General features: G+C 41.1%; 2 protein-coding genes across 3 annotated transcripts in view; one reads left to right on the top strand and one right to left on the bottom strand.

Moving 5' to 3' along the window:
• Positions 1 to 377: 377 nt before the first annotated feature.
• elk3 (ETS transcription factor ELK3) lies at positions 378 to 15,137 on the top strand. 2 transcript variants are annotated; one of them, XR_007569330.1, is made up of 5 exons: positions 378 to 662; positions 5,776 to 6,011; positions 6,133 to 6,855; positions 8,426 to 8,613; positions 8,741 to 8,863. XR_007569330.1 is itself a non-coding variant. In XM_050035789.1 (5 exons), the coding sequence occupies exons 2-5, from the start codon at positions 5,805 to 5,807 to the stop codon at positions 12,211 to 12,213; spliced, it is 1,149 nt and encodes a 382-aa protein (XP_049891746.1). In that variant the 5' UTR covers positions 378 to 662; positions 5,776 to 5,804; the 3' UTR covers positions 12,214 to 15,137. The 2 variants fall into 2 exon arrangements, 1 of the variants encoding a protein (XP_049891746.1); XM_050035789.1 differs by lacking the exon at positions 8,426 to 8,613 and adding an exon at positions 12,118 to 15,137.
• The window catches only part of cdk17 (cyclin-dependent kinase 17), a 64,201-nt gene continuing 57,367 nt past the window's right edge, over positions 13,173 to 20,006 (bottom strand). Inside the window, exon 17 of the mRNA XM_050035788.1 lies at positions 13,173 to 18,497. Coding sequence (XP_049891745.1) covers positions 18,457 to 18,497 — 41 coding nt within the window. The 3' untranslated portion in view covers positions 13,173 to 18,456. The remainder of the gene's footprint in view (positions 18,498 to 20,006) is intronic.

Here is a 20,006-nt window from a genome sequence, read left to right as displayed (position 1 = left end):
CCTGTATGAGGTATTTTTAGCTGGTGTATGATTTTTATCTTGCAGCCAATTATATGTTTGAAAATGTATGAGAACATAAGTAGCTACTCTAGCGTGAAGAATGTACAGGTAAAAACATAAAATTAAAAAAAAAGGGAGGGTAATAAAGTACACAATGGCGGATTAATGACATTACTGTAAGCACTAGAAAAACAATCAGCTCATTCAGTTAATTAAATACAGTTTTTGTATTCATCATTTTATGTTTATATTTGGTTGCCAGAGCAGATCACTGCACCTTTCTTCAGAAACTGATTCATATTATTTGCCTTGGCAACATCCTGCACTTTATCGAAGTGAAATCAACGATTGGGCAACAATTTTAAGTTTTCGTGTGTGTGTGTGTGTGTGTGTGTGTGTGTGTGTGTGTGAGAGTGTGTGTGTGTGTGTGTGTGTGTTTACACAGACGGGAATACTGCGCCAAAGGAAGTGCGCCGGTTCTCCGTCTGCGCGTCCCGACTTCCTGCTCTGAGGCAGGAGAGAGAAAAGCTGCGGATCCGCTTTCAGACAGCAGCAGCAGCAGCATGGAACCCCAACATAACACTCACGCACCGCTATAAGACGCAAACACACTCATCACACACGGGCAGACGGGCAGAGGAGCAGCGGCCGTCCTCAGCAGGGTAGGTACAAGTTTAAGTTTCCTTCTACGGACAACTTTCAAGACCTACGTGTTCGTGCGTAACAGGGACACAGAAGCAGACTTTTAGGAGCTTGTTGTATTTGCGGAAACCTGATAAGGTTCAGATATTCATTGTCAGCTTTAACACAACACTGAACCCGCGCGTAAAGTAATAAACCTGTGCGTAAAAAGCGTTAAAGCTGTGCGTAAAAGGCGATAAAGCCAGTGCGTTCCCCGCTTTGGCACAGACACATGCGTAAAGTTGTACCTCAGTTTAGTTTGGCTCCATTCAAAAATGAGAAAGAATGAAAAGAAGTTAGTGTACCGGCAGCTGTGGAAAAAAATCAACCGTGGCTCCTTTAAAAATCTAGTTGTAGACTTTCTGGTTTGTCTGGACCTCGCAGACTAATTGCCATGCGCTTCCGGATTGAAGCTGGCAGCAGACAACATCTTGAAAATGAGTCACTGGTGCAACACAAAGAACCATTTGAGTTCCAGCAGAACCCCCCTCCCTCCCCATACACTCACACACATACCTCCAAAATGGATGGAGAATAATTTGCAGCTTTTTGGTTCAGTTTGTTTCTGTTGGATTCAAAATCCTGAGTGTCAAAAGTACGCTGCAGTGAATATCTAACAGATTCACATTTGAGGAAGGAGAAATGTTTATTTGTGGGTCATGAAGAAATTGTTACCTTACACTCACAAAGAAACAAGAGAGAGAACAAGAAGGAGTTCATATAGGCCGTAACACTGAGTCCTGCTTTTATTCTGAAATTCCATAAATCATTTCCTCCTGCTTAGTTTCTTTCCAGTCTAGATTTGTTAAAATGTCAGAGGGTGAACATAGATCAAACTGTCTGACATAGATGCGTTCCCCATATGGTGTGGATGTGTGTGTGTGTGCTGAGATGCTGCTCTTTAAAAGACACCTTCTGCATCCGCCGAGTGTTAACAATAAGGACTTTATATAAATAGAGAAGCATAGGTGTGTGTGTGTGTGTGTTTGTGTGCACTCTGGGGGTTCCCAGTGACCGGACGTCCTACCTCCTGGAGAGGGAAGGCCTTTCTCCGAGAAGACGCCCCTGCTGAAGCTGAATGACAGGAAGTCCTGGTTTAGACAGACAGACAGACACCACTATAGTTCTTCCATCACTTAACACACACACCCATGCACGAAAAAGGAAGCGAGGATATGCGTTTGCGTGTGTGTTCCTGCCGATGGGTCATTGTTCGCACCACATGCACTTTCCCCTCTCCTCTGGCTGGTTTCCTGTCAGAAGGACAGAGAGAAAGAGAGAGATTAATTCTGTGTTTTCATGTTAAATTAGTGGTTGATAATGAAGGTGTGTAGAGCAGCTATCACGTCTGGTGGCAGTGTTCATCCTCGGCTCCAACGTTTCTCCACTTCTCAGGCAGATGTGGTTGCCATGGGGATTTCTGATGCAACTGCAAAGTCTCTACTGTGATATTGTCATGGTTGCAAATTAAATCAGGTTATAATGACGCATTTGTTGTTTTTCTTTCGGCAGTAAGTAGTTTTGTATTTCCTGCTAATAAGGCACCTTGTAAATCAATTGCATTGAGAGAGAGGGAGGGACAGCAAAGGAGACAGAGAGACAGACAGGCAGACGCTCAACAGACAGTCAGTGGTTTCCAGGTAAACATGTCAGTTAGACTCGTGCTTGTCTTGGCAGAAGGTCACTGACCACATCCTGCTTTATCACCATGGAAACACCCAAAAGCCAACCAATGTCTGGCCCTCTCTCTCGCTCTCACTTTCCCTCATGGTCTGTCACACACACACTTGAAAATTAGAATATCTGTAAGTACGGAGGGCTAAATCTGACAAACCAAAAAGCCCCTTAACTGTTAGCAGGCAGATTATTTTTTCATCAAGAAAACACAACTTTACATTTACCTGTCCTTAAGAAACCATTTTTAAAAAAAAAAGTATATTCAACCTTCACTACATCCCTCTGTCCAACATTTAAATGGGCCAAGGAGGTGAAGTAAGGGCACATGGACAAACACAACCCTGAGCATCAATGGCGGCTTCACTTACTCTTGTATTTACTACTGCCGCCATCCTGCTTTGGAAGGCAGCCAAAGTCTGTGAGTCCATGAGATAAAAGAGCCCACTAAGGTGTGAGATATAGATTTTGTTCCAGAGTCGCGCTCTTCAGAAACTCACGGCGAGGTTGACTGTCCAGTGGAACCTTTGGTGTTGTTTACATGTTTGTGTTGTTGTCTGTTTGTGGGTTCAGCGTCTGGGACAGGGAATTCCCAGCCAGAGAGGCGGTGTGGTGGTGGACATGGTCAGCACTGTTATGCTTGTGGTTTTTATTGGAGTTTGCATCAGAGGAAGGATTGCAGTACACATTTGTGTTGACATTACCAATTCCTCCTCCTCCTCCCTGCCCTCCGCTCCCCTCCTTTCTTTCTTTCCTTCCTTTTTATGTCGTCTGTGGTTTCTGATTCCCTAAACAGTCTAAGAATGTGTGATATTATTTCAATGTCAGACATTTTAAGGGCATCAAGTCTAAGAGTAACCCAGTACCAAGAAGTATTGCTACTTCCAGTCAAATGATATCTGCATTTGATCCTTTTTGTACCCACATCTAGAAAAAATAATTATTTATATGGTTTTGCTTGCAGTCAATCACCACAGCTATTCTTTGATTGAATGCGATGTGTGATGGGCCCACTACCCCAGCGCCTAAAACCTATACAATCTGTGTGGAGTGGAGTGTGTTTGATGGCATTGACAGTTCAGTTTGTCAAGATGCTACCAAAATGTTAAAAGTATGCCAACACCTGTCGCATCTGCTGGCATTTTACTGAACTGAATGCTTCTATTCACATGATGGGTATCGAATGAAGTAGGATTAAAAGGTATCAAATGAATTACTATTGGTATTAGTATTACTTTAAGAGTACTAGTATTGGTAGGGGAGCCCGGGGATGATTGTAACACTTTTTGTTTGAGCAAGTGTAACTCAGTGGGGGTTTTTGTTAGAGCTCTTAAATTTTGATACGTGGTACCCATATTTGTCTACTATAAATAACACACACTTTGACCTCTACTACACCATCACAGATTATGGAAATTAATGTCAAATACAAAGAGGTATATTGTTACAACGTACCCCAATACCGGGGTGAGTTGTAACACTAGCTGGGGATGGATGTAACAATTAAATTATTGTGCTTAAAAAAGATTCACAATAGGCTAAATGTATACAAGCACTTTAATGAATAATAAAGAAGAAACAATAAACTTGTAAGAGTACAATAATTATAATATTAAAATAAATAGAAATGCATAACATAAATACAAAGTACAATAAAATAAATGTAAATATATAACATAAAATAAATAAAATAAAGAATAATAAAGTATTAACCTGTGTGTGTGTGTGTGTGTGTGTGTGTGTGTATGTGTGTGTGTGTGTGTGTGTATGTGTGTGTGTGTGCGCATTGTAGCCTGAATGAGGTTGAGGTTTGAACAGCATTTTAACAGTTGAACAAGAAACACTTTCGAAGAGTTACAACCCTCCCCATGCCTAGCAGCCATGAAAGAGCTAACCGTTTTTAGCATTTAGCTTCAAAGCTAGCACTAATGAAACACATCAAATTAAACTAGAGAAAGTACTACTTGAACCTATGTAAGTGAAACAATTGTACATACAACACAATGGACTCTATGCAAAAAACAACTGTGATGAAAATGTTTGGTTTCTCACCTGAAAAACTGTTTTTTTGGCTCTAGAACAGACAAATTTGGACTCAGAGACATGCTGCTTCATCAGTGAGCTCCAATTGTAAATGGGCATAGACTATGTTGATGATGTCAACACAGCTCGTTTCTAATTGGCCAAACTGAGAGTGTTACAACTATCCCTTTGTTACAACCATCCCCGGTCTCCCCTACTAGTGTTTTAACCTTTTTGAAAGATACCTCAGCCCTACTGCATTGGTTCTATATTCTTCTGTAACAAATTTTCCTTGACTGGTTTTATGAACGCAACTGAAAGTTATGACCTTTCACAGTAAAATTTAGTGCTGCACTAATTAGGGATGCACGATAGTGGATTTTTTGCTGATATCTGATATGCCGATATATAACAACTCATTTGACTTATAACCAATACCGATATCGATATATCCACTTTTTTCCCCACCTAACATTAGTGCTCATCAAGTTTCTTCTGTAGTGGAATTAACATCATATTATGCATGAATACTCTTATCATGATTGCCCACCATCAGATAAGGACATTAAATACTTTTCAATGTATGTAATATACTTTCACTGTGCAAAATAAGAAAAAGCATGTTGGTCGATTACAATATTTCATTTTAAAGACAATATCGGCAGATACCTATGATGTGCTGATATTATCATGTACCCCTAACATCAATGAAAATTTTTATAACAGTGGATTTAAGAACATGCACACTGTGAAAGGTGTTACTCAAACTGACCAGTTTGCAGATAATTACGGCCTAACTGCAGTTTAACTCAGCTGACAGAGCATTTTAGCATGTATTAGCTCAATGTTATTGTCGTTTTTTTGTTTTGTTTTTTACTGTCCCCAACTTAATTAGTTTGGTTGAGTCTCAATGCTCTCATTAAATCAGTTTACAGCAGCTACTTTCAACAAAAATACTCAGATAACCCCAACATAAATGGACAATTCTCCGCTTACAGAATTGCTACAGGTGATATATAAGGTGATAATATGTCACTGTTGCATTCGCAACTCATTCCACCGCTGCCAAGTGGCCAAAAAAAATCTGTCAATGCTGTTTTATCGCTTTCTGTCTTTCAAATGTGGACCTTATTTCCCATCAGTACCAGTACTTTCTGATCTCCTTTGTTGGGGATAAACATGCTGGAATGGATTTCCCCCTTTCTTCCACCATCTGCATTTACCAGAAAGTCTTTAGCTCCATTTACTCTTGAACAGCATGGCCCTATTCCTGATTTGTGCTGTAAAGCAATCCATCTCGTTTGGAAAAAAATTTAAAACATCGAGTGACTTCTTGATAGTACAACGGAATACGTGGTGGCTGACATTATTCAATTAAATCTTGATTCTCCTCTGCAGATTGCCTGTGTCTCTGGTGTCATCCCGTCATGGAGAGTTCCATCACACTCTGGCAGTTCCTGCTGCAGCTGCTGCTCGACCAAAGCCACAAACATCTCATCTGCTGGACGTCCAACGATGGCGAGTTCAAGCTGCTTAAGTCAGAAGATGTGGCCAAGCTATGGGGGCTGCGCAAGAACAAGACCAACATGAACTATGACAAGCTGAGCAGAGCCCTGCGCTACTACTATGACAAGGTACACAACAAATACAATGTTAAACCGTCTCAGAGATTTAATAATGTTTTATGTCCTTAGGGCCATAAAACTCAATTGAATTTGACAAATGTTGATAAAATATTTCTATTTTTCTCTGCAGAACATCATCAAGAAGGTGATCGGCCAGAAGTTTGTCTACAAGTTTGTGTCATTCCCTGAGATTCTGAAGATGGACCCTGCAGTGGTGGAGTCGGGCCGTGGCGGTGAGGAAAGCGGGGGTATGACATCAGAGCCTGAGGCTGAAGATGAGGAGGGGGGTGGGAGAAACCAGTACCTCCACTCTGGCCTGTACTCCTCCTTCACCGTCAGCTCTCTGCAGCACTCATTAGAGCCACACCGGCAGATCAAGACGGAGCCCAGATCCGAACGCCACGGCGACAGCTCCTCTGTCATCCGATTCGTCACAAACCGTGGCCATTCCTCCCTCCCCTCCACCCCACCCCCATCTTCGACTGAGACCTCCCATACCTCCAGACCGTCTCCTCGGCAGGCCCGCTCTTCCTCTTGCTCCTCCTCACCGCCACAAAGCCCCACCCACACACGATGGAGGGGGCGGAGTCAGAGCACAGAGACTAATGAGTTAGAGCAGAACGCTCAACCTCTAAACCTGTCATCTGGTCATAGGGAGAGAGAGAGGTCACAGGGCATGACAATGCCAGAGCGGAGGGGATTGGCTAATAGTGGGCCTTTAAAAAACAGAAAACCCAAAGGCTTGGAAATCTCCGCCTCCTCTCTCCTCCTGACAGGAAGTGACCTTGTCTCCATTGCTCTCAATAGCCCGGCGCTGCCCTCAGGCTCCCTGACTCCTTTCGTCACCACACAGGTACAACATGACACATAAAGCACATATTAACAACACAGCATGCACACATAGTCATACATACATAAATACAGGTGGCTTTAGAAGAAAAGAGAAGAAGAAAAAGACCGAGAAGGACGATACATTTTGGGGATGAGGAGAGTTAAGCTTGTAGACAGGGAGGAGATGGAAAGAGGTGAGCGGAAAGAGGGGAGGAGGCGAGGGAGGGAGGAGGTTCATAAGTGAAGCCATATGTTCCTGAAGCTCCTGATTCACTGGCAACAACACATTGACCAAACCAGGACAGTCTGACTACATCCAGCCATTCAGCTGACGCTTTCATCCAGATTGAGCAATGATAGGCTGCTGAGTGTACAGTACATATGAAGATAGAAAAAAAATGTATCCTGAAGCGTACTCATCACTGAACACTTTGTATGATAAAGTGTTTGAAAGGTACACCTGAGCTGTTGTTATCAACAACCCCTTATCCACTTTCCCCTGACAGATGTGGTCCTGTTTTAAGTTCCTCCCTTAAAAAGTCCCTGCAGCTGTCCCTGTCGTTTACCAGAACCACTTTATGGTGGTTGATAGTGTTTGGTGGTCTAAACTGTTATCTTGCAAATGACGCAGTGAGCCCGATCTGACTGGTAAATCAGCAAAAAAAAGACATAAAAAAACAGACAATAGCACAGCATAGGCTGGTCCAAAGGAAGTAGCTTAAGGCTCAGACGCCTGTTTTAGATCAGCAAAAGAGAGTGGTCAGACAAAGGAAATTTGAGGTACAAAAATGACTGGACTAAAAAGTGGACTTGCAATAAGATATAGCCGAAGCACAGCCCTGTATCTTTTCAAGGGTAAGAGTTTGAGTCAGACACGAAAAACAGATTTTTAAAAAAGTTGTTTGCTTACTTTACGGCTTTATTATAAAGCCGATAGTAGAGATATGACAGGAAATGAGGGGCAGAAAGAGACGGGGTATTACATGCAATAAAAGTCATGGTCAGCACCTTAATTCCCAATGTTACAGCATTGCTAGAAGAAAAATTAAAAGTGCATTTAAAAAACATCTGCACTTCTCTTTGCGGTAACAATGTAAACACACAAACACTAAAGATACTGTTGTTCCTGGACCTTTGAGATGTATTGTGATTAGGGCTTTGATTCTCTGCCAAATCCCGACTGACCCCAACCCAACCTGCCGGGTTTTTGCCAGGCCTGGCTGTAATTTTGCAAAAATTCCCCCAGGCTTGAATTGGGTTAAGTTTGCACTAATTTCCCTATTTCTATATGAATTAACAAGTCCTTACGTTTTACTTTCACTTGAGAGAACACTCCCGTGTTCGGAGTGACTATTTACGAACACACACTGTGTTACCACACCGAAAAGACTTTAGTTGACCTTGTAATTATTTTTTTTTTAACAGTGGAAATTTGTGTTTTTAATCAGGATTGAGCCTAGAACTGCTGCAGTGGTTTGGGCTCATGTCGGGCTTGGACAGATACTATGGGGTTTAACGTAGGGTCAGACCTGATGTTTTTTTGGGCCCAGTCAAAGCTCTCATGATGAAACAGTCTTATGTTCCCATGACAGACCCAGACAGAAAACCAAACTGGCCTTAGTTAAATATGAAGAGACAGAAGAAAGACAAGACAGAAGAAAATACATGTCATGAATTCTGTATGAGTGGAGCTTCCTGACCTGCATGTAGTCAGTCTGCCAAGTCAGACTGTCTGGGAGACGCGAGTTTACTGGAGGGCAGACTTGCATTTGAGCTCTGGGTGAGACTGAATGACAACTCCGCCACAGACTATGAACAGCTCTCTGGACTCGTTGCCAGAATAAACAGCAGCATTTCCATCGTGGTGTATTTATCCTACATTTCATTTTGGGTTTTTGTACATGTAGACTCCGTCTGGTCTGCTGCTCACTCCCAGTCCTCTACTCTCCAATATCCATTTCTGGTCCAACCTGAGTCCAGTGGGACCCCTCAGTCCTGCACAACTGCAGAGCCATGCCCCGCTTTTTCAGGTAATACACAAACACACACGCTCAGACACATTTGGTATTGCTGTATATGTGAGAAACTCAGTGACTGCATGTTGTCCTAATACACAACTGGCCAGTCGTTGCGTAAAGTGGGCATGATTGTTGGACAGGGGCGTAAATATGCCTGCACTGGCAGTGTGGTTGCACTAGGACACGTGGGGTGAAGGGACCCCCTGCAAGTGATTCAGATTGTCACCTTGAAAATATATCTGTGTTCAAATAGGAATAATAAAAGAAGAATGTTACTGAAGTAAAAATTGTGCCATTTGCTATATATGTCCTCAAAAAGGCAAACCCATCTGCATCATGGTTTTCTTTTTTAAATAGTCAGTAGCTATCGAAAACAAAATTATATTCTTTTTCTACATTAGCTAAAAAAAATCTATAGATGAACTATAAAACTATTTAATTAAATTACTATTTTCTTACTTTCTTTGGACTTTTTTTTTTTTGGTCAGATATGCAATGATGATTGTTGGGTATTATGTATGTTGATGTTGTCCAATGTCAAGTCTCTATTTGTGTCGAGACGATACATGCATGATAAGATGCACTAGGGCCCGTCATAATAGTGGGCACTGGGGCCCATTGTGACCTCCTTTGGCCACTGTTGTTGGATTGCCTCTTTTGAAAAGTTTCAAAGTTTTTTAGACCAAGGTCCCCTACATCCTACGTTAAAGACAACCTTTAAGCGCCTTGTTTAACAAAAAAAACTTTGTTTTCTAAACTTCCTGCAATAAGATAAGATCACCCTAACCTTAAACCAACCCTAACCTCAGTACCCTAATATAAAGGTCGGGCATGTAGAATTTAGTGCCATCTAGCACTGAGGTTGCCTATTGCAACCTTCTGAAACTTCTCTCATGTGCCAAGCGTGCAGGAGAACTACCACAACTGACACCAAACACAAATGGTACGTATGTAGATATCAATGACTCATTCTAGTAAACAAAAACACGATGATTTTTACTTTCAGGTGGTTGTACACCAATGAAAACATAGTAATGAATTCTATATTTCATTTTCTGCCAATATGTCCCCCTAAATCCTACACACGGGACCTTTAAAGCAAGACAGTGGGGAAAAAATAAAATAAAAATTCCCATTCTTCCTCTTACAAATGAAAAGGAGAATTCATAAGCAAAAAACACACCTTGCTTAATTTCATATAGTCAGGAGTTTTACTGCTACAAGCTTACTTGGAATGGGATGACTACTAGCTTATGGTGACTAACATCAGCAAAATGTAGATTTTGATGCAATGTCAGTGAGTCAGTTTGCTAACCCTAACCCTAACTTGGTTCTTCTAAGTGTTGGAATGCATCATAGCTCATGCACAAACAATGTAATCACACACACCATTAATACTCCAGCTTTGTCTCTGTAATGCTGTAAACATTTTTATGGATAATTATGTAACCTTTGTTTTAGAAATAAGCTCAGTTGTGACTGTCCCATATAAAAAAGACAAACAAACCTTCATTTGCTATATCAGCCTTTTAGAGAAAACAATGGCTTAACTCTGGTGGTGATGGATACGAAATCTTTGTCTTCCTGTAAACTATCTCTATTTACGGCAAATCCCTCCCTCGTAACTACAGGATCTTTATGGTCATGTCACACAGCAGATTTACCTCAGCAGTTGTTTTTACACTGTTGTGTGTGTGTTGGTGTATGTGTGATACAGCGGGTGCCAGGGTTTCAAAATAAGCCACAGATGTTTCCTTTCTGGTGTGGACAAGAAGAGGGGGCAACTTCCTGTTGGCGAGGGGGAGCGAGAGAGGGCTGGTTGGTCAGGAGCCCCTCCCACCTATGTCAACTCTCTGACACAAACACACACACACACACACACACACACACACACACCTCCAAAAAACATTTAATATCTGGCAATTTAGTCCTCACAAGGGGGGTTGGTCCCCACAACGTTGGTGCATTACCAGGTTCCCCACAGTGTAATATAAGCAAGAACACACTCTCCTGTATTACAGCAGCAGTCAGACTTAAGAGCTACAGAAAACAGAGAAATCATATGACGTCACAAAGGCTGTTCACAACATTCAAACAGCTCAGACGGAACATTAATTTTCGTCATCTAATTGCGCAAATCATTCTGTGAAACCAATGACTAACCTTAACATTACTGTTAGCATTATGTGACATCATTTGTGCAATATTGGTAGTAAACAATGTAATATATCTTAAGTTTAAACGACTCTACAGTTTTAATCAGCTTAAAGTTACAATGACCTAAGTCATTTAACTTTAATAAATATCTTTCATGACCTTATAGTTGGATTTGAACATTTCTGACTTTAGCGACTCCTAGTGGTGTCAGTCTAATTTTTCTACAACAATCACCTCACGCCACCAGAATAAATCAAAAGATTCTATAATCACATAATTTATTCTTTACATAGGGCCTTGACCCTAAATACCAGAGGTTTTTCATGTCCTTAAAATTCCATTACTTATTTAATGAATACGTCATATCTCACCAATCACCATTGCCTTTGTTTTGTTTTTTTCTTGGGTGCAAAAGAGTTGTTTTGAATGAAAAATCAGATCTCATCTTGTCTGGCTAAAGAGGAAGAGAGAGTTCAGACAAAAAGAAATAAAAGTATAACTTGTGACATATTTATAGCATATTGTTTATGCTCTAAATTTTTTTTAATTAAGAACTGGCTTTCTTAGAAGAATTCACCATATTCTTTCTACAAAGAAAGAATGAAATGCACTCTTTATGACAGCCTGAAGTATTATTAGTTATTGCATGTTTTACCTGAGTATCTTACTGGTTTTACCTACTCAAATGCTACAAGGGGGAATATTAGTTATTGGGTCCACTTTTCCAGAAAATAAACCCTGGCTTCTGTTCACATGATTCTGACACTGAAAAATTCCAGGTTTCTATGACTAAACTATGAGTGCGATTACATACACATTGATAACCCATTTATGGGGCTCATCTTGGTTATGATCATATTTCGGATGTGGTATTTACATAGGGACAGAGAATGACTCTATTCTGATTTCATGTATACACCTCGGTTTATTTTGGAGAACTCCAGCTAGTATATTTGGGTTCCTCATAAATGGAATATAGTGTTTATTAACATAAATATAAACAGGATACTCCAAAAACCCAATCATTAACAGGTTATCAGTATCCATTTCAACGCACTCAATATGTCAATGGGTGTTCCCCTCTTCTAATTCTAACTGTCCCCCTGCAGTTCCCCTCACTGCTGAATGGACACATCCCTGTACCTTTACACAGCGTGGACGCTTCTTCTCCTCTGCTGCTCTCCTCCAGCTCCCACAAGTCCTGATGCCAGCCAGAGCTCCAAGAGCAAATCAGGCCAACTTGGGCTGAATTGGGCCAGATAAGCACATATCGGGACCAAGCCAAACAGCTCTAAACTCTGACGATGAACCACACAGGAGTCAAACTTCCTCTGAGTCCAAATACATTTTGATCCAAAGCCTGTTGCTTTGCATTTACTATATGAAGAAACAGGAGCTTCACTCTGAAGCTTTGCTCTCTGAGAAGAGCATCTGCGTTAGACATTTCTTTGTGTTTACTACAGTTCGACTGCTCATGTTCTTTACATTTGTGTTTGGTGTTTGGTTTTTTTTTTCATGCAAAGGAATTGGCTGGCGGTCAGACCTTATCACATTTCTCATCTCATTTTATATCTCATCTCACTCATCTTGGTCTAAACTTGAGCAATACAGACTGGTTGCAATTTCATGACTCCCTACCCTGACTAATGTCAGTATCCACCACTGACTCAAACAATAAAAATCTTGGGAAATCTTTGCCAGGAATTACGGGAAACCAAACCTTAGCAATGACAGATGCCTCACTTGATAGACGTAAATACAGCTCCTTTAAGGGAGTAAATGTTCATCATGCTACCATACCGTTACATGAAAAACACTTTTTTGCTTTTCTGCCAAGAGTTAGTTTTAGATGAGAAGATTGATACCACTCGTGCTTGTGTGCTTAAAATAAAGCTACTGCCAGGAGATGGTTAGCTTAGCTTAGCATAAAGACCGGAAACATGGAAACCGTTTGCCTTGCTCTGTCCAAAGATGACCAAACCTAACTGCCAACAGCTAAAAGCTCACTAATAACCACACTATCTGTATGAAAAACAAAAATGGAAAAACAACAATTTACAATTTGTAGTTTCATGGCTGGAATAAGGGTTGACTCCAGGAGGTCACCTCTACCCGACCAAAAACAGTTTTGCACATAACCTCCAAAATATGTTGTTTTTACATTTTGTTTTATTTTTATGGATTAAACAACCACCAATGATTTCATCAGTATTAGTGAGCTTTAGAGGTAGAAGCAGACTTTAGGCGTTTCTCAATACCAAGTACGCCAAGTTTGGACTTGCGCACTTGGGAGTTTGGACTTGGCAAGTTCGACTCGGGAGTACAAACTCCCAAGGATGGCTGCCATTGCCGCTGGTCTGTGAGAAATGCATTCTGGGATACCTGGCTGTCAAAAGTCCACGCAAGTCACCTCCTGATGCATCCCTGATGGAACGGGCAGAGCAAGTTCACATCCGGGCATTTGGACTGTACTTGGCTGGATGCGGATTTTGAATTGAAACAGTACTTGGGCTGCGACTGATGACGTTTCACACGTCCTCAAGCACACGAGTACAGGCAAGAAAGCAGATTGAGAAACGCTGTTAATTTGGGAAAGAGCCAAGCTAGCTGTTTCAAGTCTTTATGCTAAGCTAACCAGCTGCTGGCTGTAGCTACAAATCTTTTTTTTTTTAAAGATATTTTTTGTGCATTTTTAGCCTTTATTTGACAGGACAGACAAGTGGGAAGGGGGGAGAGAGAGAGGGAGTGACATGCAGCAAAGGGCCACAGGCTGGAGTCGAACCCGGGCTGCTGCGGCAACAGCCTTGTACGTGGGGCGCCTGCTCTACCACTAAGCCACCAATGCCCCGGCTACATATCTAAAACATAAAGCTGCTTTCACGCCGCCTATCTGCAAGTGCGTTTCCCCAAAATCATAAGTGTTTTTAAAAGCGGATGATGCAGCTACGGTCCATAACTGCGATAACAAGTGCTTCACTAAACACTGACAGAAGTGCAAGCTAGCTCGTAGCTGCGTACCGTAGCAAGACAGCAGAAATCACTGAAATTACCAAAGATTTCTACACATTTGGACAGTTTATCATCATTCACTACTGCATCTTATCTTCTTTCTGTTTCGCGATGCCCACTATTTAGTTGGCCAAAGCCAGGTGGCAACCACCATAAGTTTTACACGGTAAATTTAGCGCAGCAGAGCAAAATCTGTGCACATGCATGTAGGCGGCAACTACTTAATATTCCTATCGCCATGTTGGAAATGGCTTCCCCTCTGCCACGTTTCCCTCACTGAAATGACTGGGGGCAATAAGTTAGGAAGCAGCAGTGTACAAGCAGCTTAAGAGAGGTATAAATTTTCTCATCTTACTCTTGGCAAGACATTATATTTCCCATAATGTCAAATTGTTCCTTGCTGTTTGATAAAATGGGACTGTAAGTGGACGATTAAATGCTATAGGCTACACAGGCCAGTGACTTAGCATTACAGATAGCAAGTAGCAGGTGTCTGTATTTTTTCCCCATGTTAAGCCTTTCTTTAAATAGACCAAATCTTAAAATGTAAACAATTTTGGATGTCACAACAGTCAACCAATTGCTCATGTATAAACCTTTTTGGGGATGTAAAAACAAAGTGCGAGTGACAGTGATCATTTTTACTTAAAAAAAACCCTACTTGGTTTACATTTGTCATCCAGATCTGGATTGTGTGTGATTGGAAGTGTGGCCACATGAGATGAATCCCTCACTGACTCCTAGCAGAGCACCTGCTAGCCAGCTCACTAAAACGCTGTCAAAATCTTCATTTTTGCCTTCTGCATTGCTTTATCTTGACGCTGTGAACATTTTTTATCTGTAGGCCTACAGTTTCATGCCTTTTTTTTGATGCACTGTACTTTCCAGCCTTTTACCAGCTGTGCCTTCAATATTGTAAGACTTGTGTAAATGTATTAAGCTTTAAACCAGGTTTTAACAGACATTCCAGGTCAAAATTGCACAAACTTTCTTTTTTATTGTAAAATGGCTCCTGGTTATTTTTTATAAATTTATTGGAAATGTATTCTCAATGATTTGCTTGTGTTTTGTCGTGAGAAATGTTACCTTTTTTTGGAATAAATAATTTTACTTTTCAGATCATCTGTATCAGTTTCAGTTGTTAATACACACACATTCACCACTTAAAGAATGACCGCTGCACAGACTCTTTATGAAACAGATTAAATTTACTTTCGATGGTTATGAGAAATAAATAGTTCCAGTAAAAAGAGTCACACACCAACTGTTCACCGGCAGCTCAGTGTTTCAGAGAGGTCGAATTCACAACACAGCAGGCCTTCCATGCATCAGGCACACACATACATACACACACGCGCGCGGTCAGACATGTTCACATGAATTCAGGTCATTCATACATTTGAAAAAGTTTACAGTTTTACAACGATAAATATTTAGCCGTTGTAGAAATCTCCTTTCGTGCATGTCGCTGCTGTTCATGTCATAGCAAACTGCCATTAGCAAAAACAGTTTGCAGTTAACAGTGGAATAATCCTGCATTATGTTTGATTACAGGGACACTTGTAGAAAATGTGTGATAAATTGTCAATGAAACACACTGACACAGTTAATGTGAAATACTTTATAAGTGGAAGGAAAATGATTTCTCATTTTACAGCTACCAAGGGAGAAATCATGGGGCAATGGGTCAACGTAATACAGGATGTCTACCATTAATATAATGACTTATTTCCTGTGAACACAATAATTGTTTCATTATTTGAAATGTAAACTATTAAATCTTCCATCTGCATTTCTTCTGTTTGTCTTGAGCTTCAATTTATGAAATAATAAGCTCATTACTACAGTTTGATCCCTGTTGAGGGACAAGAAATATTCCGTCAGAGGTTTAAATTTGAAATGGGTATGTTTACAGGATTATTACACTATTAGCTACAAGCTCTGTTAATGTTTATTACATTAATGCTCTCAGCTAATAATTAGTTTAACAAGCATTAGTGATACGTCCTGCCCTTTTCTAGCATGTTCTAGCAAATCAGTAAGTGTTGCTCTAATCCTTTAAATCTCAGCAGACAATAAATGTGACATTTTCATGACGATGTCGAGCAAAGAGCTGCAATACTCTTACATGTTCAACCTGTGCTGTTTGATGCATTCCTGGGGTTTTTAGTGCTGAGGCTTCTGCACTGCACTTGATTTTTTTGCTACTGTGAGTGTAGAAATCGCTTTATGCCTTTTCCATGATGGATTTCTCCTTGTGTGGTGTTGAATCGGATCTCTTGCGCTTTGATTCTGAAGGTCTGACGCTAAATCTTGATGTTTACCACAAATCTTTCAAAGGAGTTTGAAATTTTGGGGAAATAGGTGTATTGTCTTTGTTGCTGAAAACTACATGAGAAGATGGATACCACTCTCAGGTCTGTACAATAAAGTAAAACCATGTAGCTGAGCCAGTGGCTGGTTAGCTTAGCTTAGCATAAAAACTAGAAACAGGGGCAAACAGCTCGCCTGGTTCTAGTTAAAAGTAATAAAATCTGCCGAAAAGAACCTCTATCACTATCGACAACATCTTTAATTCCTACAAAAATCAGAATTTAGTCTTGTGCAAAGCCAAGCTAAGCTAACGGACTTTTGGTGCTAGCTTACTGTACAGACACAAGTGTTAGCCATCGTCTCATCTTACTCTCTCAAGAAAGTGGATAAGCATATTTCCCAAAATGTCAAACTATTCCTTTACAGCGATTAAACACTTTTTTCTATCACATAACTGCTGGAAATATCAGGACAAAAGGTAACAACACCTACGTCCACAGGAATAAGACAAATATTCACTGCAACTAAATTAAACCCAGAATGCACCAGCACACGTTTTAAAAGTGATCTCTGGGAGATGCTTCAGTCAACATGCAGTAAAAAGTGAGACTTCACAACCGGCTTCATCTGTAGCATCACTGTCAGTTGCAAACAACACAGCGGGCAGTTAAATCTAAAATTTCAATTTGAAATCTTTTTTTTCTTCTTCTTGTGTACAAATGCTGGAGAGAGCAGTGGTCCGACGCCAAGTGGAAAACAACCATTTTGCTTTTGAACACCCCACCCCGAGCCCTGCTATCCCACCCCAACCAACCACCCTCCCCTCCGAAAAACATGCCACAATGACACTGTTGTTTCACAAGGAGAGGTCAAAAGGTCACAGACACAGAGAACACATCTTAATACTGTTGGGTAAACTCGGCCGTGTCGAGGCACGGGTCCCTGATACAAAAAAAACAAAAAAACAAAAAAAAAAGACACGCTGAAGTGCAAGTTAAAAACAAAGACTTAACTGCAGTGAGATCTCTGAACGCACACAGAGCAAGAAAAGTGTAGCTTGCATTTGTTTTTTAAAAAAGCACTGAAGTCCTGGCAGTTTTGTGAGGGGTTTTAGGGAAGGCTTGCTGGCTTCCTGTGGGACATCACATGACTTCCTGTTCAGCTCCAGTATTCCTCCTCTTTCAGCCGTGCCTTTTGCTCGTCCTACCAACTGTTTGCCTCCCCCTCCTCCTCAGTTTGGTCCCGTCGCTGAGCCAGAGCGGTCAAAAAGAACACAAGAACCGAAAGTTGGTTTCATGTTCTCCCAGTTTGATCAGACTCTATGTGTGCTTCTTTAACCCTCAGCTTAAAACTGTTACCACAATCTGCTAACAGTCCTGCTTTTGGTCCCCCGGTGTAACCCTCCTGAGGGCAGCAGGGCCTCTAGAAGAAGAGTTGACAGAAATGTTTAGGGAAAATCATGACGAGGAATCCAGAGGAACCGTTTTTTTCCCCACCAAGACCATCCAGTGTCCCAGTCTTTCTAAACCTGGAAATGTTGTAGAGTTCAGTCACGGAAGCTCGAAGAAAAACAAAACATTAATTCCAAATATATAGAGATATACATATTTATAAAAAAAAAAACTGAAGAAACTGAAGCGTTCGGTCTCCAAGCACAACAACAAGAACAACAACTTGGATCACAGCGTCGACATCAACATCAGTGGAATTCTAACTCAAACGAAGCCGGAGAATCGTAGTCAGAAGAAAAACAACAGTAACCTTTCTGACTGCTCAACTGTGCATGGCGTCTCGAGTTCACATCATGTACACACACATGCACACGCACACGCACACACACACACACGGTGTGTTAAATACAGACAGTAGTAGTTTAGCAGCAAAAAATTCAACCTCACCCCCCCCCCCAATAAATAAACACAGTCTCCAAATAGATTCAACCCAGAGTCACTTGCTCAGAGGGGTGTGTGTGCGTGTTTGTGTGTGTGTGTGTGTGTGTGTGTGTGTGTGTGTGTGTGCAGGTAAGAGGGATGGGGGGGTTCACTCCGACGGGAGGTGGGCTCATGCGAGAGGTTGGTGGGAAGTGATGATGAAGTTGGGAAGTCGACTATCCTCTTCATCACACTTTAGAAGAGCATGCTCTGCCTCCTGTTGATCTTTCCGTTACCTGGAAGAAAAGGAAAAACTCTGAAAATACAATACCCACAATACCTTTGCTTTAGATGCTATATGTGGCCTTCAGCAATAGATAATTACTTTTAGACAGTTTAAAGAGCGCCATCAGTGTTACATACAGTAGATGTCAGTCAGCACGCTTCCAGTTTAGAGAAGCAGGCTGGAGTCCGACATGGAAGCTAAGCAATGTACTGCTGTGGAGGGGTCAGCAACAAAATGTACTTTAGCCATCTAAAAAAAAGTTATAATCAGTGTAAGTCATATTAAGAATGTTTTCACTGCATTACATTAATGTTAGAAAGTGATTTCTAACGGTGAAGTGAAGCCGTTAGGTCATTTTCTTCAAAGCCAAACTCCATTGAGAAAAACAGTCATTTAACATAGCTGAACACAGGAGCTGACAGTCTACCGCTGCCTTATTAAGTTAGTTAGTTAGTGTTGTTGTGTGAATTGGGCATTTTAAAGAGTCACTTTAGATTCAACCAAGTCACACAATCACACAAACTGACTAATTGATCAAGGCAGCCGTAGACTAGCAGCTCCCACATTCAGCAAGTTAAAATCACTGTTTTTGTCAATGGAATCTGGCGGCTTTGATGAGAGCATAGATGTGAAAATGAAGCCATAAAAACGTGCCCTGTCAGAATGGGCTGTCCGACAGAAAGGTGAAATACTTGGTGAAAACACTCTCAGTATAGCGTACGCTTAAACTGATGACTGACTTTTACGGACTTTTATTCGGGTGGCTAAAGTACATTTTATTGCTGACCCCCATCCACAGCATTGCTCAACTTCCTTGTCGGACTTCAGCCAGCTTCTTCAGTCTGCTGGCTGTACATAATACATTGACTATGGACAAGTACCTAATACAACCACATTTAAAAACATCTAAACTATCCCTTTAATGTCTTCTGCAGTTCTGAGGGGGGGGCTTTCTAAGGTTTAAAATAACAAAAGAAAAACCCTGATGATGTCGTCAGGGTTATGTGGGACTGAAGGAAAAGTCTGCATTAGTGGTTTGCAAGAAGTGGGCATTTAGGAGACAGGGAGGGTCTAATTAAAGACGCTATTCCTGCTGCATTATGGGAAATGTTCTGTAGCTTGACCTATTCTAGGAACTGAAAGTCAGGATATTTCAGCCTCTGCTGCTTCAGTTTGAACCATTCTTTCATGAATCTGTCTCTTGTGAATCTCCCAAATCTATGAAGGTATGATCTTTAAAGGGGACCTATGATGCTTTTTTTTCAGGTTTATACTTATGATGTGTTTTGGTTTTCAATGACAGCATGTTTACAATCTTTAGTATACTACTCATACTGTCTGTCCTGGAACACTTAGGGACGGGAAGTAAGGTGAAATCTGGCTCCGAATTGTCTGACCCATCAGGATTGTGTGCCTCAGAGCTTATCAGTTCCTTTTATTAATGCATGTTTTCCTAACAGTTGCGCACTGCAAAACAATGATGTCAAACTCATGCGTCTACACTGCTGGAAACTAGAAC

Source organism: Epinephelus moara, chromosome 23, assembly GCF_006386435.1.
Source record: "Epinephelus moara isolate mb chromosome 23, YSFRI_EMoa_1.0, whole genome shotgun sequence".
Lineage (NCBI taxonomy): Eukaryota > Metazoa > Chordata > Actinopteri > Perciformes > Serranidae > Epinephelus > Epinephelus moara.
The sequence above is the reverse complement of the archived record's forward strand: the minus strand, read 5'-3'. Positions and strand labels throughout refer to the sequence as shown.

Bases quoted from the DNA above. Each gene is read 5' to 3' on its own strand.
- elk3 (XM_050035789.1), top strand. From the start codon at position 5,805: ATGGAGAGTTCCATCACACTCTGGCAGTTCCTGCTGCAGCTGCTGCTC. The intron at 6,012-6,132 runs GTACACAACAAA...TTTTCTCTGCAG, and splicing joins TGCGCTACTACTATGACAAG to AACATCATCAAGAAGGTGAT. The intron at 8,864-12,117 runs GTAATACACAAA...GTCCCCCTGCAG, and splicing joins GCCATGCCCCGCTTTTTCAG to TTCCCCTCACTGCTGAATGG.